A 26,346-nucleotide genomic window follows, 5' to 3' on the forward strand; every position below is an offset into this window, starting at 1 on the left:
ACTACGAATTGTTACTCAAATACGATAAATGTCAATAAGCCATGACTTTGTGGCACAAGATGTTATTATATTACCTTGAACTACACTGCAAGACAGGATGTAATGAACTATAATGTAAGACAGGATGTAATTCTTTTTCCAAAAATTTTCTCATAGCTTGAACACCGATTTGGAGCATTTTCCGTTGGTAACGGGATCATAAAGGCCGAGATACACACGCAGTAAGCAACTACCAACAGAATTATAGGGATGGGCCGTGAGTATGGGCCGATTGACAGCAAAGGATTTAAATAGTGAGGCAACATGATACAGCACGCTCTGAGGCATATCCTGTATAGATAGCCAAATAATCCTGTTGGAGGAACATCCGCAACTGAGCATTACACCAGACGATGAAAATACCGCTTTAGTTTTAAAGTTCTTTTATTACCACACGATCGGTTTTGGGCTCTTATACGCCCATCTTCAGGTGTCCTAACTTGGTGCTGTGGTCCCCGAGCGCCGCGATGGACGTACACTAGGTGCGGTGTGCTACCAATCAGCGCAGAACCGGGAGTAGTAAACGTCCAACGTGGCGCTCCGGGACCACAGCGCCAAGTTACGACACCTGAAGATGGGCTTATGAGAGCCCGAAACCGGTCGTGTGATAATAAAATAACTTTACAGCTGAAGCGGTTTTTTGAACCTCTGCTATATAGATAGACGCAAAACGGCTGCTATTCGGAAACTCAAATGAAAGCTATGATCATTAACAAATGATCTTTTTTCTTCTTCCTGGCGTTATCCTGTATCTTCAAGGGGTCGGCATGTTAATCTGGATTTTGCAGTGCTAGTGAGAGAGGGTAGCCGGATGCCCTTCCTATAGTCACCCCTACCCCTTCCCCTCCTTCCACCTCGGATGGAAATTGTGTCTCCTATTGTTTGTGTGTAGTATTATCCATGTTAAAGTGTGAGACGGTTTTCTAAATGTTTGCGAATAGCGCAAATGAGGTGGGATATGAGTACCAGCCCAGTATTCACGTAGTAGGATACGGAAAACGGCCGAATAACCCCACTGGCTCTCGACGTTCATCTGTTGGACTTATTCGACCCTGGGCCGGCGCCTTTTCCCGAATACGGACGGTACCGGTGTGCTAACGTGAGCGGGCATGCGGGCAGGTTCTTTCCGTACCTGATAACCAGATCAAAGTTAATTGAAACTACTTGCAACCGAATAAATGTCAGACATATTTGTATTAGTGTCACAATTTACATTTCTCTTCCCGCGGTATGCAAATTTTCAAAAGAAGAAAGAGGATTAGAAGTTAAGATCCGAGACATGGTGCTGCGAATGGGGAAACTATTGGGCTGCAATATGATCACAGGTTTCGTATTTGCATACTGTGTTCGTTCATACTGGTATCCAACAGAACTGGTTGACAACCACTTCAGAGACAGAAACGGGGTTGGCAGCGTAAAATCAATGTGCAAAGTTTCTTGTATACCATTTAGAGTTACATGGGATGCCGTAACATACAGACTAATTACTTTCAATGTGAACGTAAGTATGCTTGTTGAATCCAAAAACCAAATCTTAAATGTGCTCTGTTATTCCAGTAAGCTTTTTAATTGCTTGTTACACTTTGCTGAACTCATCTTTAAGGATATTTCCTTCTACTTACTTGGTATTTTCATCTTGTTTGATGTGTACTAAATATGAAAGACTATTTGGCCGATTTTTTGTTGTTGTGCGTGAAGATTTTATGACCAAGAATGGATAAATTATAATGCAGTTTCGTTTCATTTTCATTTAATGCCACCTGTTTCTGTGCTTTATATTCACTTGATATATGTACACGTACTTTTATTGCATCTGTATGTGCAAAGATACAAGAGTGACAGTTTCTGTTTCGGACGGAACGACACATTTATGGAAACATACGAGAACAATTCGCCTTAATTATTATTTTTTTTACAGTTCATCTTTGTGCCTGTACAAAACTCATCAATTGGTCAAACAGTAGAAAAATAACATCAAAGCATTTACTCTTCAGCCAGAAATAATATAAGAAATATAAGAAAGATACAGTGCATGGACATATTTAAGTAAAGACGTTAATTTCATCTAGTAGATGGCGAGGAAGCAAGAGAAAATCCTACTTCACTCCTGTGCGATAAGCTTCAGTCATATATAAGACCAGTATTCCATTGGCACATAACTTTATTCGTTGTTATGGCATGTCACGTAGCTCCATGCCAAATGAGAACTGAAAAGATAATCAAACAGCAAAACCGACAGTCTGGAATGGTGTCACAGTATATATATTGCTGAATAGCCCGTTGACCCATCTTTGAAATGCAATACTACGGCGATTCTGCCTGATATGGATTCGACGGGACCTTGGTAGGTTTCAAAAAGTATGTAGCACCACATGTTTACAAGTAATGCAGTTTCCGTAAATTACAAAATGGTTCAAATGGATCTGAGCACTATGCGACTTAATTTCTGAGGTCATCAGTCGCCTAGATCTTAGAACTAATTAAACTTAACAAACCCTAAGACATCACACACATCCATTCCCGAGGCAGGATTCGAACCTGCGACCGGAGCGGTCGCTCGGCTCCAGACTGTAGCGCCTACAACCGCACGGCCACTCCGTCCGGCTCCGTAAATTACAGGACAATGGTTTGCGGGCGCGGAGCTTGCGCTCGATAGCATCCCAGATGAGATCCATATCAGATCAAGCAAATTTGGTGGCCACTAACGTGAGTTCACTATCATGCTACTCGAATCAGTGTAGCACGATTCTGGATTTGCGATATGGAATGTCATCCTGGTGGGACATATCGTCGCTGCTGGAAAGGGTACATGAAGGGATGTGTCTGGTGCCTTCGATTACTACCTTTAAGTCCCACGGAAGGCCACGTCCCCGTAGACTAATACTAGCACCACCGATGTGCGTCTGAGGCGAGCTGCGTGTCTGAAGCAGCAGATTCCTAAACCGTCGTGTCACCTGTTTTATTATTTAATATGTAGATCCCAATAGTCAGGCAAGTCAGATCACTAATGCTGCATGAAAAGTGGAAAAGAATATTCACTACTGGCAATGACTGCGTTTCTAAGTGTGTTTACATTCCCCTTCCTCGCGTGTGGTGAAGCAGTCTTGTAATTACAGCAGCCTTGTGGATTTTAGGTGTCTCACAAAAAGGAAGTTTCGCTTATGGTAACGAAGAGTAAAGTTGTTTCTGCTGAAAGCCATTCTCTGTGCAGGTACAGAGCGAAGGAGGATAGTCTGCCATACCAGCCCAGCAGGAGCTTGCACTGAGGATGGGCATAGTGGCATAGAACTGTACTGTGCTGGAAGCAAAAAGAATCCTTTTTAGTTGAGACAAGAATCTGAAAGCCACACAACATGGGAGCAGCCATAACGGCCAGCGTAGCTAACGTGGATGTCTTTTGGTTGGCCAAGACTGAAAATCAATCAAGTAGTGGAGAAATTTTCTGTATTCTTTCCTGCACCATGGGACAAATATAACTTAGTGGTTGACCACTACAAAATCCGCAGGAGTAGGAAATTATTAAGCTTGTTTATTAAATTATCATTGGGCCGAATACGCAAGGTCTGTTACAATTGGCCGGGAAGATACTGATGCTGGCAGAACAAGCCAAGTTTCATACAGAAAAGTTAGAGAACACTTGCTTTATGAAGACTGAAGACAGCACACTTGTCCTTAGGCGCCTGCAGAAGACAACTTGCTTCAGAGCGTGAGGCCAAATCCTGGGTATTAGACCTGCAGAGGAAAATGTCTCCAGTTTAGAGCAGAATACAGAGGCCGAGCGGAGCTTAGAATTTTCAACCACCGCTGCAGCTATTTTCTGTGTGCGTGATTTCCTAAGGGACCAAACTGATGAGATCATCGGTTCCTCACACATCTTCAGAGTTCAAAAATGGCTCTGGGCACTATGGGACTTAACTTCTGAGATCATCAGTCCCCCAGAACTTAGAACTACTTAAATCTAACTGACCTAAGGGCATCACACACATCCATACCCGAGGCAGGATTCGAACCTGCGACCGTAGCGGTCGCGCGGTTCCAGACTGAAGCGCCTAGAACCGCTCGGCCACCACGGCCGGCCATCTTCAAAGTGGTAAGCAGGATCTGTTGTTGCAGATAATAGACGAGGCTAGCGTGAAGTCAGTTAACTTGCGTCAGAGTTTCAATGTGGAGATCTAACATCCACTTACAGCTAGTTGCACCTATCATGCGCTTAGGCGAGAGTATTAGTATCCGTTCAAGAATTTCTGAGTTTTTTCTATAAATCTTTAATCTTTTCTACTATCACTGGCAGTATCGGCGACGCCGTTATGTATATTCATTCACCTGTGCGAAGACTATAGTTTGTGTTTACAATCCCTTGTACACTTGTTCAATGTTTGTATTCTTGATCCAGCGGCTAAATCTTTCCTTTTTTTTGAGATTGTATTCCATTAGGAAATTTGTGCATCACGACCACATGACGAGTATTGCAAACCTGACAAACCACGGACACTCCAGCATTGGTCATATAAATTTTAAACTATCTTTTTATTATTGCATATTGATTTCATTCACAGAGTGATCATCTTCAGTGCAAGATTAAGTCCAGTGGACTCATATAACCATGCACAAAATATAACTTCAAACGTAAGTGTTCACAGTGAAGAACATTCCAACTAGCAAGTCAGGTTCAGTCTCTTTGAATGATTCCTGCTAATTGGCACGTTCTCCACTATGAACACTTACGTTTGAAGTTATATTTTGGGCATGATCCTATGAGTCCACTGGACTTAGTCTGGCACTGAAGATGATCACTCTGTGACTGAAATCTATGTGCAAACACGGTTTCAAAATTATACAACCAGTGCTGGAGTTTCCATTGTTTGCAGTAAAACATTTTTTGTTGCCTCTTGGTAATAAACCAGACTGTTATAATGACCATTCGTTTCCTTTCGTAGTTTTATGGAATTTCCACTTAACAAACCGTTATCCGTTGCGCGAACTTTCTTCTTTTAAACTCACAGGATGTAATGGGGAGCAGCTCACAGGGGATCTATAGCATCTTAAGACTATATTGAACAACTCAAGCGGCACCTCATACAAGCAAAACTTTTCCATTGACCAACGGTTCAATATCGATGATCCCCAACCCATTGAGATTGTGAAGGAAGATGTCGTTGGGACAACATGGGAACATGTAAGATTCGTCTGCTGCAGTGCCTCATGTTCAGAAAAACGTATTGAACGGTGTACTCCAGCTAATCTGCTACAGAGCTATATTCAAGAAAGTGCTCCGAACGGTGTGCTCCGAACCATTTGTGCCCACACCAGCATTGTGCTCTGTCGTAAAAACTTCCACAGTCGGCCTCCTGTCCAGCTTTCCAGAAGGGGAAGCTGACCTCCACTACTGTGATGAAGCATAGATGGCCAAGAACGTAGAGGTCTAAAAGCTTGTCGCCTCCTCGTCCATCAACCACTTGCAATAGATGCTCACCACAGCAACCGACCAGCTTGGCCGTTTCCGAGATGTTTCCAGGCACCATGCCGCAAGAATCTGCCCTTCGTATAAGACGCTTATGTCGGTGGATTTCCCCATTTACGGCCCTTATCGTTCCTGGAATGACTCCCCATTCGTCTCTCTTTCACGTAATACTTCCCTTACCGGTGCAAAACGACGAAGTCATAGAACACACTTTTGTCAGCATAAGTGAGGTTTGACGTTGATGGTTCGTACGCAGAATCCTTGACCACGGGGCTGACAGCAGTCAAGTCGTTAGATGGCGTCAAACGCGTCTACATCTGGCACAACGCAGTAAAGCGTACAAATTTACGTTTATTTGCGAAAGGTTGTCCTACCTGAACACGATTAATCCCTCAACTTAGACGCTCTGCAGCGTCCTTGGATAAGTCAGCAGAAACTGAGTCCTATCCTCAATTTGTTCCTTGTACTGGCCTCTACAATCACATGAAGTTTGTTGGTATCTTATGGAGACACTCTATACATGAGAAATACTTCAAAAAGATCAATGTAAGTCGTGCCTTATACAAAAGTGAATATATCATGACTACACACATTATTAATAATAGGTAAGCACCTTTTCTATATCATTTACAAAATACTGCAAAATGTATCGTGGTCCATGAATAAGAGTACATATATGATGCAAATGAAATAAAAATAGTTGGTAAGTCTTGAGCTTTTGTCACACGCTTCAGACGGAACTAAGATTTGAAAGTGAATGCTGCTGTGCTATGAACGCTACTTGAGATTTGAGTTGAATCATGTTCTTACCTTTGCTTCAGCTGCTGCGATAAGGGCTCCGAGCAGCAAAATGCCTTTCCACATCATCATGGTTTTTCTGGAAGAACAGATGGCACACTTTAGCAAGAACAGAAATCAGATGATAAAATGAAGATATTATTTGGGTTGCACACCAAAATAAACACATGTATCATAAACTTCTACATATTGAAATCTGAATTTTTCTAGCGTGTGGAGCGGCTCACTATTGTGTTAGGGAAAATACTACAACATCTATTACTTAGAAATAAGTGTAACTGTCTGTACAAATACTTCATCATTGCATTTTTATGTCCCGAAAATCAGATGCTTATTTCTTTAGGAGTGCCCTAACATCTTAAATATTTGTCTTGTGTCTTTATGTAACACTACTCGTTTCGTAACTGTACCTTCCCAATTACTATGGATCCACATGCAGGTAACCTGATTCATAGGGATGAAGTCCTGAGCAACTCTCGACAAGGCACTACGACCACCGAACGAGGTGGCAACGACAGCTGAAAAACTTGATTCGGGCGACCAGATTTAGGAGTCCCGTTGAAAGGGTACAGTACATCTACATCTACATCTACATTGATACTCCGCAAGCCACCCAACGGTACAACATACTTCATTATTTTTGTCAGAACAACATATTTTTTCTAATAATAACTCAATTTCAATTAATACAGTGAAGCCGGATACCAGTGTGAGAAAGAATGACAATTTATTTATTTAATTGATCACATGTGCACTCCCACAAAATGAATCCCTACATCCAGTTTGGTGAGATCTGTGAAATGAATGAATGTATGGTCGTCTGCTAACCGCAGATAGTGAATGTGAATATATCATCATCTTTGAGACGATCCTTTGGCCACCTTTGGTGGGACCAAAGAGATGAAATTTACCTGAGCTTTGAGCGCCTGAAATGTGGCTGACCAATACGGTAGCAAGGTGCTCCCCCACTTCAGCAGAGGTGCGAGAGGACCTCGAGAAGGGCCATGTTTCAGCACTCTGCCGCTGGATCTTGTGCTGTTAAGACCTGTTTTAGTTGTGCTCCGTAAAGACAAAAGTGTGGAGACATGGTATGCATGTGGAATATTTAAGAGTAGTTTGAAATAATAATTTCTCTATTTCAGGAACTTTTGTGGGGAGAATTAAATGTCAGGCAGGTAATATTAATGGGATTGTAGCAATCTTCAGAAGTGACCAACGGTCACAATGAAACCATGTGTAGCAATAAGTTGAAATACTTCCGTGTGCTTAAGTTAAGCTGAATTACTAGCGTGTGTACAATAAGTTGAAATATTTAAGAAATTGCGTGTGCAGGACTTGAAATTAGAGACGAGTACTTCCACGTGGTGAGTACTGTGTGAGTCTCAATCTGTGTATGAGACAAAGGATAAAGAGAAGTACTCGTCCATGGTATCAGTTGACGACTCACGTGTGTGATGAATATGTTCTTAATATTACTTTGCGTGATATGATTCCGTGTGACGCTAGATTCAAACTCAGAGAGAAACAAGGTGAGTCGGCCGTCTATCCAGCAACGCCACTTGGCTTGCATTGCACAGGAAGACGTGCATATATCTCCAGAGTTCATAGTAGGAAAGTGGAATTACGAAGTGGGGCAGTGTCGTGTGAAACTGGGATAAACATTAATTGAAGTGGGAAAGCTGAAAGTGATAATGTTGTGACTATTCCCTGTGTAGTATTTCACATTGTAGTGTGGTATATGTCATGTAATTTGGGTATGTGTGGTTTGGATGGAAGAGTAGCGAGGTAGTTTCAAAAGATTAGTGGGTTATGCTTGTTCCTTCGGTACCGCTCGGTCTGGAGGAAAGTTTCGTGATGATGATTGTGAGAGTCGAAGTGTGAGGTATAATAAAAGATCCACCATCCTATCCAGAAAGTGCACTGTAGAGTTAAATAATTACGAGACCATAAGGTAGAGAATCACCAATGTTAAGCCATGCCCACTGGGCGGAATTTCTCATGTGTTATTGTTGTAGGTTATAGAATTTGTGTGTTTAGGTTATAGAATTTATCGGAATAAATAAGATAGTGAAAAGAAAAAGATTGGTGGCCTTTTCCTTCGAATTGTATGTTGTCATGATATCCAGAATTTATAATGTGTGCGCCACTCATATTCAGTGCGATGGCCACGTATTGATAAAAGCCGTTAAATAAAAAGGAAAGAAAATGTGGTATTGCCAGTGCGTAGTGAACAGTCAGAGTTCTGTAAATTACTGATAGTCAGATGCGTGTTTCCGTTGCGTATTATTCATACAGTAGGTTGATTAGTGACTTAATTGTGAGTACGAGAGTTCATGTTACTCGATAAATAAGAATGAATCCACTCGCTTGGCAGACCACTCATCTTGCAGGCCTGACTGCTTGATGCCACAGTATGAGCAAGGCATTTGGGTGCCTCTCACCGTTGCTTCCGTAAATGGCTTGAGCCAAATATCGGGATGCTTTGAAAAACAAGACGCGCATACTACTTGCCCATCCTTTCGCAATCCTAGCTTGTGCTTCGTCTGTAATGGCCTCGTCGTGATGGGAGGTTCAACTCTAACGTCCTCAAACTCATCTAAAATAGTTGTTGAACTTCATGTGTTGTACCGTTGTCTCAACTAGAATTATGAGTGGCGATGTTGGGAAACCTATCGTCGAGATCCATATCGGTAGAGTGAGGCTCCCATCTTAGTTGGGCAGTTAGTTAGGAAGATATTGGCCTTCGCCTTGACGGAATCGACGCGGCCTCCGTCTAATGCGGTTTAGGCCTACCGCAGAAAACCTAAGGTGGGTGGACAGGTATTCGAATGCCGCTCCTCCGAAAAACGAGTGAAATGTGTTTGTCAGCGCGCCACCAGGTTTCTGAAATTCAAGTAGTTATTAAGCGCATTTCTGGCAAAGAAACGTTAACTAGTACGAAACGTAGGCTTTAATCTGAAGAAGAAATTTCTGAGAATTTGCGTTTGGAGTACAGTATTGTAATATGGTGAGTCATGGACTGCCGGGAAATTGGAAAAGAAGGCAGTCGAGGCCTTTGAAATGCGGCCCTAAAGAAGACTGTTTAAAATTACGTGGACTGATAAGGAATGAACAGATTCTCCGCAGATTCAGCGATGAAAGAAGCGTTAGGAAAGCACTAACAAGAAGAAAGGGCAGGGTTATACGTATATAGAGACAGCAAAAAAATAACCGCCATGGTGCTAGAACAAGCTACAGAGAGTAATAACAGATAATAAATGATGTTGGGAGGAACTGAAATTTTGAGATGAAGAGTTTCGCACAAGGAAGGAATTCGTGGCGCTCCACATCAAACTGTTCAGAACACAGATGACAGAAAAAAACAAATTATTCGCTTGCATGCGCGATGTGGGAAACGGAGGATTAATTCATGTGCTCTTATTGATGTTATGCATACCATATTGGAAATAAACTGATAGCACTTCTTTAATTCAGTTGTAAACCTATAATTTCGCTTCTGAAATTACACAGAAGCCTACCTTATTTCAACTGTTATTGCAAAGGAATTCCATTAGAATTTGTTCTGTTTTCATCTTGTTGAGTGAAATCGTCAACGAGAATTGCATCCCATTACCATCCTCAGCACCAGGCACGGGCAACGTTTGGTGACCCGCGGCCACGATTCACATACTTATTTAATCTCGCTGTTTGCCTCGTCAAGCAACGCACAGCAGCGCTCCTAGCCCATTAAGTCAAAACTAAAGCGCCTGTGACGTTAACGTTAAAGTGGTAACGCACCGGTATGAATGGGATGCCTTTCCCGACGTACCATGTGAACACATTACGCCTCAAAACATGCTGTTTTGAGAGTACATTCATTTAATGTTGATCCCATCCTCAGATATTTAGAAATATTTACGCAACATGAATATAGTATCTTTACGAACGACGTTTTACAATTGCTGTATTAAAAGCTTCCATCTCAAAATTGTACAAAGCCTTAAGAAAGAAACAATTTTCACGACGCGTAAATAAAAGCAAATACTTGAAGGTGGGATGCCAGGCATCATGAAATGTCACCGCGGAAAAATAAACGCCTGTAAAAGCAACTGGTTGCAGCTAATTTATTATAAAACATCTTAAATTTGGATAGTTGCAGCGTCATAATAAGTCGGTCTCTCTTCCACGAATTTCTTTGGGCGGCCAGATTGAAACCAATCGCGAGCTGCATCCGCTAGTTCCCACCAGTGCTCTATACCAACGTAGCATTCATTCATACGTCCCACCTTCTAAGTGCCGTGGATATCCCATCCATTGAAGTTTATCACTCAATGCAAATCCTTGAACGCAAGGCATTCCACATTGTTTTTCATACCCCCCCCCCCCCTCGCCAATCCTTCCCCTGCTAATTCCCTTTCCCCTTGATACACACTGAACACCTCCGTTTATCCTGTACATCCCAATATTTCAAATACTAATGTACCATCACGCGCATACAAACACAAACCTCCGTCCCTCCACGTGTACACCCTCCATAACCTGTGCTTTTGCAGTTTCAACACTCCATGTCGAAGGCAACTGCCTTTTACGATTTAAGCCAGATTTAACCCCCTCAATAACCTTCCTCAGGTAAGAGCGCTTTCTTCCTTTCCCCTCAGTAGAAGTATATCCTGAACTCCAACTCGAATACAGCTACCCAAAATCGAATATTTAGCTACAGTCTAGTCTCTCACACTTTCTCTCTTCCCAAATGCATGTATCTACGTCTACATACACTATGTGACCAAAAGTATCCGGACACCTGGCTGACAATGACTTACAAGTTCATGGTGCCCTCCATCGGTAATGCTAGAATTCAGTACGGTGTTGAACCACCCGTAGCCTTGATGACAGCTTCCACTCTCGCAGGTGCTGGAAGTTTTCTTGGGGAATGGCAGCCCATTCTTCACGGGTTGCTGCACTGAGAAGAGGTGCCAACGTCGGTCGGTGAGGCCTGGCACGAAGTCAGCATTCCAAAACAACTCAAAGGTGTTCTGTAGAATCCAGGTGAGGACTCCGTGCAGGGCAGTCCATTACAGGGATGTTACTATCGTGTAACCACTCTGCCACAGGCCGTCCATTATTAATAGGTACTCGATCGTCTTGAAAGATGCAATCGCCATCCCCGAATTGCTCTTCAACAGTGGGAAGCAACAAGGTGCTTAAAACATGAATGCAGGCCTGTGCTGTAACGGGTAAACCAGCAGCACGACTGAACGTGATTTGATTGATAAAATTTATTTAAATAATTGTCAGTTAAACTCAGGGCGATTTTGTCTTCATTGCCACAGACATTGTTACCAAGCAGGATCTTTGTTCCTTTTTTTCCTTATATGATAACTGAGTGTCATAAGAAACAAACTGAATTGTTACAGCCAGTTTTTTAATGAATAATTTCACTTTTAATAATTTTAGCCTCAGTCTACTTTCAGTTAACTGTTGTACAACAGAGGTTGCAGTATATTCCTAAAGTAAAGCAATTTCATTTTTCAAGCCGGCCGGGTGGCCGAGTGGTTCTAGGCGCTACAGTCTGGAACCGCGCGACCGCTAAGGTCGCAGGTTCGAATCCTGCTTCGGGCATGGATGTGTGTGGTTTCCTTAGGTTAGTTAGGTTTAATTAGTTCTAAGTTCTAGGGGACTGATGACCTTAGAAGTTAAGTCCCATAGTGCTCAGAGCCATTTGAACCATTTTTCAAGTTTGAGAATAAATCACTGGAAAAAATACAAATCTAAAGAAATGCACAAATTAAGAGTGCGGAAGTTTTATTTATTTTACATATCAATTATTCAAAATGACAGTCAAAATCGCATTATTTATTTTGCTGCCAGTGCAGAGGCAGGGTGACGATTCCAGCGAGCGGCCAAATGGTGTAAATTACCCTGAAGATGACCCCATCGCAGGTTGAAACCAGATGGCAGCAAAATAAATAATGCGATTTGACTGTCATTTTGAATAATTGATCATAAGTAAATTAATCGCTGTTATCTCCACACAACTATGTTGTCTAAAAATTTATTTTAAATATAGCTTGGAGCACATGGCTGTTTGGTTTGGTACGTATTCTAGTATTTAATTCTGTTCAAGTCAGTAAAAAAAAAAAAAAAACGGGCTGAGTTGTTCGGACTGTAATAGGAAATCCAATTTGCAAAATAAGTAACTGCAAAGTAAAAGTGCTTGCTTTTTTCTAAATTTCTTTGATGACGTTATGCTGAGCTCATTGAAAGCCATTGTTCACGTAACGAAGCTCAATACTAAAATACAGTTTAAGTCCATATTTTGAAATCATTACTCCACTGCCTTTTTCAAAATTTAATGCCATACATAACGTAAGAGTGACTTCTCAGTTTTCTTTATCATTACATACTCACCTAAAATCAGTGTCAAAAGAAAACGTGACAACCTTCAGTTGCCACGTCAGTGTTTAATAATACATGTTTTTCTTTCCCATCATCTTGTACAGGATTTTCGATGTAAATTGCCCTAGTGGGCTGGCGACCATTAATTATTTCCTTTTCATTCATTAGTGTAACTTTTGGATTCATGGTCGGTGGTACCCCTTTTCTGTCCAGTGTTGTTCGTGAGTGGATGCACAAAATGACTTTCATTTTTCCAAATCATAGCCCTGTTCGGTTTAATTACTTTTTATTTTAGTAGACTTTTTCATCAGAAGGGTCGGTTGTACACTTTCCTCCTACTTATCAGTATTACTTCTTCGGAAAAGATAGTCTTACCCAATTAGTAAAAATCCATTAGGCATACACGCGATCCAAGGTCATATTTTCTGTCGCAAGCAGGATAGGCCGATTAGTATGGGGGAGGTTACACAGTGAAGCAACTGTCGTCGTGGGAAATCTGGACAGGAGCGGAAATGATTAGAGAACAAGTTAATTCAACAAACAGATGATTTGCTTAGTTGTATTTCACCAAGCATACGAAGACAGCAAGAATTAAGAGTCCAGCTTATTCAAAAGCAACTAGGGTGAGGCTCACTGCACTAAGCACGAATGATGATGTAGCAATGAGGCTCCGAGTGCAAGGTGGAGTCAGTGACTGTTGCCAGTCGTGCCGTGTTGTGGCGGTCGGAGGGACTCGTGTTACGGAGCCACTAGACACATGGCTCAGTAGGTGCGCTCCATTGGGTTTGCCAGATCCCGTGTGACCGCTATCGTCGTCTAATGGACGCCTGCAATTCCGCTGTTACGACGCCCATCCAGTGGTATCGATGAAGGGTATCACACTGCTCTTTAATATCTTAACACTAATTTATTAATAAAATGCTGGTGGCTGAAGGGCAGTATGTTGTTATATTTTTAGTCCACCATCTCCCGCGAGGGGCGAGGGAATAAAAGAACAGTAAAGAGAAAAAGTGCGGTCGCCAGTATACGTCTACGGTTTATTAATTGTATGTTTAAGAAAACCTTTTTTCCCCTAGGGAGAGGAGCTAGGGATATCTCTAAGCTGTCATTCCACTCTCTGAAAGTGTTCATATTCTACGTTATGGAGCTGCGAGGGAGGAAACAGTTGGTTGTCAGTTGCACAGCAGCGGAGACAAACGGTCCTCTGCGGTCGCCAATGGCGGCTACTTAAGCGGGGCAGCGCAGTGTAAACAGCGGTCGCTGCAGAGGCCTGTGGCCATCCGGGGTGCCATTAAGAGCAAACAAAGGACGTGCCGCAGCCGGACTAATGCAATTGGCGGCTGCCACGGCGGGGGCGGCTGCGGCGATAATCGACGGTAATCAGAGCGTGCCATGCGCGCACCAGCGCTCGCCGCTGATTTGCGCAGCGGCTCGTATAATGAATGCGCAGGCCGTATCGCACAAGCAGATTATCGATACATTCACCGTGATATAAGCGCACAAGGGCTGACCTCTAAGGGCGCAGAACGCACTGTGCAGATTTTCGGCAAAGCTCCTCTAGATTCTGTTATCCAGCTCTGTAGTCTTGAATTAACCATTAGTGTATCCCGTCAGTTCATCAGGAAGGATACGGCCAATCTTCCCGACTTGTGGTGTATAATGGCAATGATTTCCTGGACTGTCTCGTTACTTTCCTTCACCTCTGTCGCTGAGTCCTTTATTTGGTATTGTGTTGTTTAGGAAGGAGGATAGAGTGGTGGAGGGAGGATGTGGGAATCAGGCGGGACTGCTAGCGGGGGACAATACCACTTTGAATGAAATCAAAAATGCATAAAAATATATTGACAAGAATAAAAGAGATCTTCTCAGGCTTGATGCGTTGGTGACGTGTTTGAACTTTAACAAATGAGGATGCTGCTGCTATGGGCTCCTGTTAACATTTCCTTGATGTCGCATTTGGATGCAGATGAGACTAAAGGGGAAGAGATTTGAGAAAGGTTATTGTATGGGTATTGCAAAGAGTCAAGAGACAGGGTAGAGGTGGTAGCATGCGCGTAGGATTCCAGTTATACGGGGAAAGGCTGGGTTGGAGACATGGTTTGGAATGGAAGAGGTTGGGCAGTTTGTATTTGATAGGCTGGACAGATTTTTAGAATAGATTTCATGATCCGAAAGCGGTGGAAATTATCCTCGGAAGTGACATGGATTACGTTGAGATTTGGAAGTGGGGGCAGGGGTCATGGCAAGGGTCACACTAGCAAGCCAGGGTACACAAAGATGGGTGTGAGTTGGTATTTTAGGAAGTGTTAGAACTTTATCAGCTAGCACAGAATACAGGAAAAGGGGGCAGATGATGTACACGGATATGGAAAGGAGGTGGAGTGCATGATTTTCTAGGATTTGAAAGATGAGTTAGAACAGGGAGGATCAACGATGGATACATTATTTTTGTAGCCAAGGATGAGGCCTTTTAACTACATGGTAGCGACTTGCCCCAGCTTCGCACGGGTAGCACCATCTACGTTCGGAGGAACTGTCTGGCGTAGCGGTAATAGATTACAAAAAAAAAAAAAAAAAAAAAAAGGCTCTGAGCACTATGGGACTTAACTTCTGAGGTCATTAGTCGCCTAGAACTTAGAACTACTTAAACCTAACTAACCTAAGGACATCACACACACTCATGCCCGAGGCAGGATTCGAACCTGCGACCGTAGCGGTCGTGCGGTTCCAGACTGTAGCGCCTAGAACAGCTCGGCCGGCAACAGATTACATATACAAACCTTCCGCGTGGATCAGGCTATTAGTCGTGGATAAAGCGGGTGGACTAGGAGTAACATTTGGGCTTCACATCATTCCTCTCGCATGTGTTAGGCCTGCAATCTTATCTGCAGTCGGGACGGACTTTGGAACAGTAACAGAAATAGCACAACTGACCACGGCTGATTCCTGTCCTTGAGCTGTTCATTGAAACATCAACTGATGTGCACGGTCTAATCTAAGTAATGGAAGTTTGAGAGCATTGCAATACTCAGAAATAATGTCCCGAATGAATTCAGGCTTGATGTGTAAAGCGGTGTAGCAGCAACAAGTGATTAATACAGCAGAGAGGTGGAGTACACCTGTGTCCAACAACAGTGCCCTCTCTTTTGTGACTGCAAAGATAAATCCTACGGCGTGGAACGTGAAAATAAACAACAGTACGCCCTGTCAAGGATGAAAAGATAACTACTGCTGCATGGGCGAGCCTGCAGTGACAATATACATCTGCTGTTTGGCCAGGTAACACTGCACTCTCGTCCTTCGTCAGTCAGCAGGCCATTACCAACAGCACAGTCCTCGTATGCACACATGCCGTGTGAGCCGGCAGCCTCTCCAATACCTCCGAAAATGCTCAAATAAGGCGTTACAGTATAGTAATGAAACCAGAATGTCTATATGCAAGCGAATGCCAAGAATTAAACTATAATTTTAATAAATTAAAAACACTAGAAGCGCGAGCCATTTTAGGCCGAAAGAAAAACAATCGGAGGTTGGAAAGTACACATTAATGACGAAATTTATCGATAAGTATAAGATATATCAAAAGTAACAAGAAAAAGAAGAGCGAAAGATTAACCAAAAAGATCTTCTAATGTTTCTTGGAAAGAAGTAAGCAGCAAGTCGAATCCATGAAGTAAAAAAAAGGACGTAGAAAAAGGTAATATAAAAGCTTAAGGAACAACTGATGGAAGTGTTTAAAGTAAAGAATCGCATGTTTGTAGAAAAAATCTATACCAAGAATGCTTAAATGTGAAAAAAATGCGTGTTGTCTTTAACAGTAATAGTCGATTACAGCAGTTACCAGCACGCCTCACCCTTGACGTGGATTACCAAAAATTTTAAGTGTAAAACTATGTTCAGTGTCCATGATACATTCAGTTTCGAGCTCTTTCATGAAATTTCCTTTATGCTACTAGTTCTTTTAAAGCTAGCTGAAAACAGCTCACTGGATAATCGGGCAGTAATTAATCGAACCGCGTGGGCATCGGATGACACAGTTCGCCACGTTATGACGCCGGCGTGAGGAGCGAGAGGTAAAGCAAATGGCGGCTACGCTTCAGTGCCAGCCATTGACCGCATCACACCTGTCACTGAGTCCGAAGCGGCGAATCGCTCGCCCCGCCTTTTAATACCCTGTTTGGTAATTAAAAGGTCGATTTTGTGTCACATGATTCGTGTGCAGTAAACCACACTGAGATTGGAGCCTTTACGTTTCCGGGCTCACTTCTGTGTAAATTCACTGGAACGGATGTGGTTCTTCAGTTAACAAATTCCAACGTTTGACAACAATCGTGATAAAAACGTACTTCGAATAGTACATTAATCTAGGCCTCATAGCTAAGTGAATTTTTAGACTGACGACAGCTACATTTAAGTTGGATTCATGTTTGAAGTCCCTTGTGCAAGGTATGTATTTTGTTTCGCTAGATTTTAAACTTACACGTCCTTATTAGAATCAGCACGGGTTCACGAAGAGCCACTGTTTGAAAAATACTTCGAATACGGGACTGTCCAGATGAATTTATAACTATCGCCAAAACTATCACTTTTCGGTCACGCCGAGTTTTTCCATCTCCAGCTTAACATTACTGTTAAATCTACTCGAAATAACCAGTTTCTGAAATAACCGACTTTCAGGTTTTTATTGCAGTTATTTTGCAGGAGTAAACGTAGCCATTGAACAAAGATTGAGAAATTCAAAGTACCTCAGTCTTTTGCATTACACGTTTCGAGATACGTTGAATCAAAATTTCAAATAAAATAGGTAAATAGAAGAAAACGTACTCTGCCCACCGTTCATAGCTTTCCTCGAAAAGTAATGAGCGGCTGAATACCACAAGAAGTCGCCAGTTTTCTCCTATGGCTTCTGATTTTTGAAACTGTGCTGAGACATCATGTTGTAATGGTTCAGATGGCTCTGAGCACTATGGGACTTAACATCTGAGGTCATCAGTCCCCTAGAACTTAGAACTACTTAAACCGAACTAACCTAAGGACATCACACACATCCATGCCCGAGGCAGGATTCAAACCTGCGACCGTACATCATGTTGTAATCAAGGGTCATATCACCATTTGGGCATTACGACTAGTCACCGCTTCAGAGTGAAAGCTGAGGCTGGAGAATTCTACACTACTGGCCATTTCAGTCTTCCAGCGCAAATAGGCCATTGTACTCCAATGCTACCGCACTTCGTAAAATACTTCCAGACTATGGATAGTACCATTTTGCAGTACAACCGAAGTCAGGCAACGACAGCAGGAAACTACCTTATACAGCAGTGGAAATCAATATAAAAACAGTATTCCTACGATAGTAATAGTATAATGTCTTAGCATACTGTACCGAATTTATTATACAAGTAGTAGATGCGTATAAGACATAAACAAACCTAAGGAAATTACATAGTTTCTTTCATAACACCAATAACAAAATAAGGCCCTTGCATTTCCTGAGTGGAAATTAGTATACAGGCACTCACCATCCTGTTGTATTATTGCATTGTTAATACTCTGCCCAAGCTCTGCTCTTCCGAATTAGTTCAGAAATTCTCTTCGGCATTAATTCTGTTAGAGTTTGTAGTTCTTCTCGTACCGCACTTTTCTGCTCGCAAACGGCTCAGATTTTATTCTATTGCGAGAAACACGCCTTGCAAGTATTCCCCAAAGGTTTTCCACGGGGTTCATAGCCCGGATACTGCAGGCCAGGGCAAGAGATCGATATCTTAATCTTCAAACCATTTTTGGTTGTGGCTCAAACATGCATAGATGCGTTATCTTGTTGAAACATTAGAATTTCCTCCACTATTCCTCATACATTCTAATCAGTTCTGTCTCTAGCATCAGTGTACATGTTAGCGTTCGTTGTACTGTTTAGCCAAGCAATGTCTCATTTACCCTTAGTGCGTAAGGCTTTCCAAATCATAAGACTTTTACCGCCAAAATTTCTGATCATTCTTACCTGCTGCTTTGTTCTCAGATCTTGCCATTGACACTGAAATCCATCCGGCCCATCTAAATTAAATGTCTTCTCATCACTGAAGACCACTTTATCCCATTCTGAAGTCCATAATACATATTTTTCGGCAATCTTTAATACAGCAAATTTACGTTTGGGTGTTACAACAGGTTTCTGTAGTCGTTTCTTGAATGCAAGATGTTTGTCATTTGACAAAATTTGTCGTAGATGTCTGGCAGCAACAAGCTGAGAAGAATAATGGTTTTTGGCTCTTGCTCTGCCCAAAAGGAACCGTTTAGATGCCTCAAATAACTTTCAATTAGTCCATATTTTACCTTCTGTCCATATCGCGCTCCCAATCTCACGAAATTGTCAATCGCCGTACTTCAACGGCTCAACTTCTTGGCGGTTTGACGGTTAGACAGTCCCACTTCTTTGTAGGCACCAATTTTTGCTTTTTCATTTCATGATAACTTTTTTACACGAGGCATTGTCACAGTCGTGGTTTATGTACACAACACGCGCTGTCACTAATGGTGTTTGTTTCCTATCTGCAATAAAGGCACACATGCACACACTAACATCACACAGAGCCGACTCTCTTTATACCGAGTTCCACCCTCTACCACCTAAATCGTTGATGTGTTGTTACATACCGTTCTACTGCCATCAAATGCGATATCATTTGAGCGCTTTTGTCAGCATACTGAATCTCATACTGCTGCAAAGACACTGTGCGCAACTATTCGAAACGACAATGTTAAGTTTCCTACACACATCCATGTGTTTATAATGACTTCCTAATGACTTCCACTACTGTAGATCAGGTGGGGGAAAGTCATGCACGAAGCATGTACACGGACGGGCACCGTCTAACAGGTCGCGCCACACCGAAACAGGTACATGTGTTACGTGTTTGTTGGTATGTGACTCGTTTATGTTGGAGTTGTTATTATAACAACATTGATCACTCTTACTCTTTTATATAATAAAACAAAACTCGTTGTTTTTAATTATTTCAAGCCTAAAAATTTCAGCACAACTGCTACGGCGTATTGATATACCGAATTTGGCTATGGAGCAGACGACAGACGCGACCTCACGATATCGCCTCTTGCACCTCTCGCTCGTGACTATGTCGGCTGGACTTTAGACGACTGAAAAACCGAAGCCTGGTCAGATGAGGCCAGATTTCAACTGGTAAGAGCTGATGATAGCGTTCGAGTGTGTTGTAGACCCCACGAAGACAAGTGTGCATGCAGAGTGTTATACATGTGCAGAGGAGTATTCCTTAATAATGAGATGAGACTTAATGTGCAAACACACAGTACACACCATCCAGTCAAAATCGCGAAACAAACATAAAAATAGAGCCGAATTAAAGGCAAAGGGTAAATGCCACAGTTCAGAATCACTTTCTTTCTCAGCACTATTGTCACCTGAGCTCTGGTCTGTGGGGGAGCCACTGGAGTTACCCAAGGATATTCAATATTACTCCCTGCACACACTCCACTTTTCTACCCTTCTTTAAGAAAAGTATCTGTATGGCGTACGACATTATTCCACTTCTCTGGCGTTATTTGTGCCACTGCTTACTGTAATAGTCTTTGAATTTCTGCGACACTGAAGCTTTAGTTATTTGTTGCCACGTAATGTCTAAATTGTGGCCAAATCATTTCTATGGCGTTGAAGTGGCAGTGGTATGGTGGAAGCCTAACCCCATGGCAACGTCCTTTACTACCTCATACACAACATACTGCTGAAACTGTACCTTATTTTGTACACTATTTCTATGAGCTGCGCCTTGCGTAAATCGTCCTGACTTTTCACATTATGGTGAACCATTCAAAAATGTCGGCTTTTTTCGTTGCCATCGTTGGAGCTTTATGTTTAATAACTGAATGATAGGGAGCACTATCCTTTACAATGACGTACAGCGGCTTTAAGTTTCCCAATTAGTTGCTCCTTGAACCACTTCAGAAAACTGTCATGGTTCATCTCCTCGTGGTATTCGCTTGTTTTTCTCGATCTGTAAATGAGGAGACGGTTAAGCACGAAACCAGATGCAGTTGTAGCACGCAAGACAATATTTCTTACGCCCTTTCCCATCGGTACAGCAGAATTTCCACACATACGAGGCGTGTTTTTTAAGAAAGATCCGTTTTGTTGTAGTCACTAGTAGTTCGCGCACATACCGCAACGAGCGCGTGCGTCGTGTACCGGCATGCCTCGGGATCAATTGTGCTCAGTTTCAGCTCTGTAGCTAACCTGTAATGTTCTGTTCTGTGCTTTCAAAATATTTAAGACTATCAATTCGCCCGCCGCGTGTGAAGTTCGCTCAGTGATACGGTTTTTGTCAGCTAGGAACCTGTCTGCTGCAGAAATTCATCGACAGATTTGCGAAGTGTATGGTGATACTGTTATGAGTGAAAGAAAAGTGCGTAAGAGGGTACGAGAATTGAATGATGGCCGTGACAACGTCGATGATGAGGACCGCTCCGGTCGCCCTTCTTTGATTACAGACGATTTGGTGGCTACAGTTGAAGCGAGGATTCGTGAGAAAGGCGCTTCACAATGACAGGTCTCTCAAACGAATTTCCTGACGTTTCTAGATCAGTGCTTTACAACATAGTTTCTGAACACCTAAAGTTTAGGAAACTGTGCTCTCATTGGGTCCCAAAACTCCTAAGAGAGGACCACAAAAACCAAAGATTTGAGTGTGCGATGAAGTTCTTGACTCGTTATCTCGAGGAAGGTGAGGGCTTCTTGAGTGAGATCGTAACTGGAGACGAAACATGGGTTTCGCATATCACGCCCGAATAGAATTAACAGAGGATGGAATGGGGAGACATACACACACTCGCCTGTAAAGGTGAAGGCCAAACAGACTCTGTCCCAGAGCAAAATCATGGGGTCGGTGTTTTGGGATAGGCATGGTGTTTTGTTGGTCGACTTCATGCAACAAGGAACCACTATCAATGCAGAAGCATACTGCCAGACTCTGACGCTACGCAGAGCGATTCAAAACAAAAGACGCGGCATACTGACAAAGGGAATCGTCCTTCTCCATGACAATGCAAGACCTCACACGGCAGGTTAGACCCGCGATTTATTGGACAGTTTTGGCTGGAAAGTTTTAGACCACCCTGGTCCTGCGCCAAGCGATTACCATCTATTCAAATGGTTCAAATGGCTCTGAGGACTATGGGACTTAACAGCTATGGTCATCAGTCCCCTAGAAATTAGAACTACTTAAACCTAACTAACCTAAGGACATCACACAACACCCAGTCATCACGAGGCAGAGAAAATCACTGACCCCGCCGGGAATCGAACCCGGGCGCGGGAAGCGAGAACGCTATCGCGCGACCACGAGCTGCGGACTACCATCTATTCCTCCACCTCAAACAACACTTCAGTGGCAACCGTTACAATGATGACGACGACGTGAAAACGGAAGTGAACTTTTGGTTATCGGACCAGGCAGCAAGTTTTTGTGAAGACCGTATTTTGAAATTGGTTGAGAGGTATGATACGTGTTTGAACAAACTTGGCAATTATGTCGAAAAACACAGTGAAGTATGTACTTTCTGAAAATAAATTTACTTTTTTGAAATAACCGTTCGTTGTGTACTTGTGTTCAAACTGAGTTTACTTAAGAAACGCGTCTCGTACTATCACTGTGGAGTCTTTTCTGACAGAATGACCGGTGTTTATCCAGGATTCGTGACCGGTGCTTATCCAGGTTTCATCGAGCCACACAGTGTCTTGAAACGGCACTTCAACGATATTTCTTAAAAGTCTACACCGCCACGCTACGATGTAACCTCTCTCCATTATAATTTTTCGTCTCCGTAACAGAGACGTCTTGCTGCCACTGAATAACTCCGCCTCGCGAAGAGTAACGCACAGCTCTTTGTATAGTTAGATGTTCTTCTCTCACGTAATATCTATGTGATGACGAACAGCATCTTTCTGAAAAGAATCCAAGTTTGTTACGTTTGGTTCTGTCCTCTTTTTGGATGAACTAGGCTCTTCCCCTTTTTCACTGTATTTCTCATAACAAGCTTTGACGACAGTGTTTTTATGTGTCTTCAGAGCGTCTGCAGTTCCTTCGACTACCTTCGTTAGCGGCAACAGAGTTGTCTCCTTCTCGAAATACTCCCGCACCGAGCACACAAACTCACGTGTCTGACCGCACAAAACATGCAAAAATCGCTGAACTTTTCGTTTAGCTCCTACACTGTTGTTGCACGCTTTCTCTACAAACTTCGGACATCCTGTGGTACAAAATAAACTCGCCACTCAGAGAAATAAAGCACACAACGAAACGGACAACAACCGTTTATGCTACCGGCCGCGAGCGTCGGCTCCAACTGGCTACAGTAGCCGCTACCTGCAGTAGCAGAGGGATTTGACAGCGGTGAACGGAACAAGAGGTGTGGACAAGCGCGTTTTCTGATTGGCTGTTGCTATGGTAGCAACCCTGTAAACAGCTAGACGTCAATCACTTGGTTATTTCGAACGAGATATAGGATGATAGTATGTTCAGACGGGGCTGGTTGGGAATGTGGGAGGCAGGGAGGGCCCAGTAGTCGAGTGCGATCACCGAAACTCTTAGTACGTGAGTGAGTATGAAGTTCCGCGAGACGTGGGTTTTAGCGTGGCGGTCCACAGAGACCAGAGCATAGGGGGCGATTGCGCGCAGCTGCTGCTCCGTGCGTCACCCAGCCGGCAGCGCGCAGCGCACACAAAATGCCTGCCCGTCCGCTCTGTCTCGTCGGCCAATTCCACACGACAGCCGCTGTCGCTCGATAATGGCCGCTGGTTATTTTAAGAACGGGAAGGGGCGCGAGCGAATTCCCGACTGTCGCTTAAAAAGAACCAATATCCACGCCGCTCCGACGCTTGCTCCTGTGAATGGGGCGCAGCAGGGAAAAGCAACAAAAAAAAGGAAAAATTTATTTCCCTCGATTTTCAGTTCTGTCGGAGGAAATTGCTCGTCTCTTCCTGGAGATGTTTCTCTCGCCGCACATGGTCCCCTACCCGTCGTCTACCCCCTCCTCTCCCCAGCCACCATACGTCCCCCGGATCTCACTACTTTCACTACCGGCTCGTCTGAGCCATCGCTCGCTTCTCACCGATCCCCCGCAGCCTGCGGATCCTCGCACATGCTAGGCCACAAACGGCAGTCTTCGATCCTGTGCTAGTGGTCGCGAGCGCGAGCGTTTGTGTGGGTTTGTGTTTGTGTGTGTGTGTGTGTGCAGCCACTGATGCCAAAGTCACCTCCGGCCAATAGCCGCAGCGTAACTGTGCAGTAGCGCAAATGTACGCTACTGGCCATTAAAATTGCTACACCAAGAAGAAATGCAGATTTATAAATAGGTATTCAGTGGACAAATATATTATACTAGAACTGACATGTGATTACATTTTCACGCAATTTGGGTGCATAGATCCTGAGAAATCGGTAACCAGAATAACCACCTCTGGCCGTAATAACGGCCTTGATACGCCGGGGCATTGAGTCAAACAGAGCTTGGATGGCGTGTACAGGTACAGCTGCCCATGCAGCTTCAACACGATACCACCGTTCATCAACAGTAGTGACTGGCGTATTGTGACGAGCCGGTTGCTCGGCCACCATTGCCCAGACGTTTTCAGTTTGTAGGAGATCTGGAGAATGTGCTGGCCAGGGAAGCAGTCGAACATTTTCGGTATCCAGAAAGGCCCGTACAGGACCTGCAACATGCGATCGTGCATTATCCTGCTGAAATGTATGGTTTCGCAGGGATCGAATGAAGGGTAGAGCCACGGGTCGTAACACATCTGAAATGTAACGTCCATTGTTCAAAGTGTCGGCAATGCGAACAAGAGGTGACCGAGACGTGTAACCAATGGCACCCCATACCATCACGCCGGGTGATACGGCAGTATGGCGATGACGAATACACGCTTCCAATGTGCGTTCACCACGATGTCCCCAAACACGGATGCGACCATCATGATGCTGTAAACAGAACCTGGATTCATCCGAAAAATGAGGTTTTGCCATCCGTGCACCTAGGTTCTTCGTTGAGTACACCATCGCAGGCGCTCCTGTCTGTGATGCAGCGTAAGGGTAACCACAGCCATGGTCTCGGAGCTGATAGTCCATGCTGCTGCAAACGTCGTCGAACTGTTCGTGCAGATGGTTGGTGTCTTGCAAACGTCCCCATCTGTTGACTAAGCTATCGAGACGTGGCTGCACGATGCGTTACAGCCATGCGGATAAGATGTCTGTCACCACGACTGCTAGTGATACGAGGCCGTTGGGATCCAGCACGGCGTTCCATATTACCATCGTGAACCCACCGATTCCATATTCTGCAAACAGTCATTGGATCTCGAACAACGCGGGCAGCAATGTCGCGATTCGATAAACCGCAATCGCGATAGGCTACAATCCGACCTTTATCAAATTCGGAAACGTGATGGTACGCATTTCTCCTCCTTACACGAGGCATCACAACAAAGTTTCACTAGGCAACGCCGGTCAACTGCTGTTTGTGTAGAGAAATCAGTTGGAAACTTTCCTCACGTCAGCACGTTGTAGGTGTCTCCACCGACGCCAACCTTGCGTGAATGCTCTGAAAAGCTAATCATTTGCATATCACAGTATCTTCTTCCTGTCGGTGAAATTTCGCGTCTGTAGCACGTCATCTTCGTCGTGTAGCAATTTTAATGGCCAGTACTGTATTTCCCGCTTACTACCTAGGAAAACAAGAGATAAAGGAAACTTGGAACAATGGTGAACAGAAAGTGGTGCTAAGGAAATAGTGGCTGTCTCTACAGATCTTGAAATTCTTAAGATAGCGGGACTTTTTAACGGAAGATAATGAGTGAGTGAGCGAGAGAGAGAGAGAGGGAGAGGGAGAGAGAGAGAAAGAGAAAGAGAGAGAAAGAGAGAGAGAGGGAGAGAGAGAAAGAGAAGGAAGAAACAGTTTAGGTTTTAAGGCCACATCGATAAGTCTGAAATTCTGTGAGATATAGATCTCTGCGAGGCAGCCATTGGAGAAAGCGCGTGATATGCTTCACTTTCACACTACGTACGCGAAAAAAGCAACGCACCTCGAATGAACTATCTGAAAGGTAGATGTGACTTATATGTACAGAGAAGCAAATGATGACAGTTTCAGAAAAAATGGAAGATTTATTCAAGAGAAAAAGCTTCACAAACGGGACAATTCAATGACTTGATGATTCCTCTCTGGCCTTTTTGAAAGGTGTTATTCGTCTTGGCATTTATTGACTGACTGTTTGGTATCCTGAGGGGATAGCCTACTAAATTCCTTCCAACTGGAGCTTTAGATCTTTAAAATCCTAAAATAGTTGGAGGGCCTTTCCCATAATGCTCCAAATGTTCTCAATCGGAAAGAGATCTGGCGACCTTGCTGGAAACGGTAGGGTTCGGTAAGCACAAAGACAAGCAGTAGAAACTCCCGCCACGTGCAGGTACTTGCCTTCGTGCTTGGCCAGCAGGGCCGCCGTATCTCTCTCTAATTGAAAACGTTTAGAGCCTTACAGGCAGGACCCTCCATCTAGGGATTCTGACGCGCCAACTGGACAGAATTCGGTACGATATGCCTCAGGCGATTCAGCAGCTCTATCAATAAACGCCATGCCGAATAACGGC

At 43.5% G+C, this 26,346-nt stretch overlaps 1 protein-coding gene across 1 annotated transcript in view; it reads right to left on the reverse strand.

The window, feature by feature from the left end:
* Positions 1–26,346, reverse strand: part of LOC126482112 (follistatin-related protein 5-like) — a 505,334-nt gene that overhangs the window by 259,029 nt on the left and 219,959 nt on the right. The window contains exon 2 of the mRNA XM_050106091.1: positions 6,311–6,377. Coding sequence (XP_049962048.1) covers positions 6,311–6,370 — 60 coding nt within the window. The 5' untranslated portion in view covers positions 6,371–6,377. The remainder of the gene's footprint in view (positions 1–6,310; positions 6,378–26,346) is intronic.

The sequence above is a fragment of the Schistocerca serialis genome, chromosome 1 (assembly GCF_023864345.2).
Source record: "Schistocerca serialis cubense isolate TAMUIC-IGC-003099 chromosome 1, iqSchSeri2.2, whole genome shotgun sequence".
NCBI classification, from domain to species: domain Eukaryota; kingdom Metazoa; phylum Arthropoda; class Insecta; order Orthoptera; family Acrididae; genus Schistocerca; species Schistocerca serialis.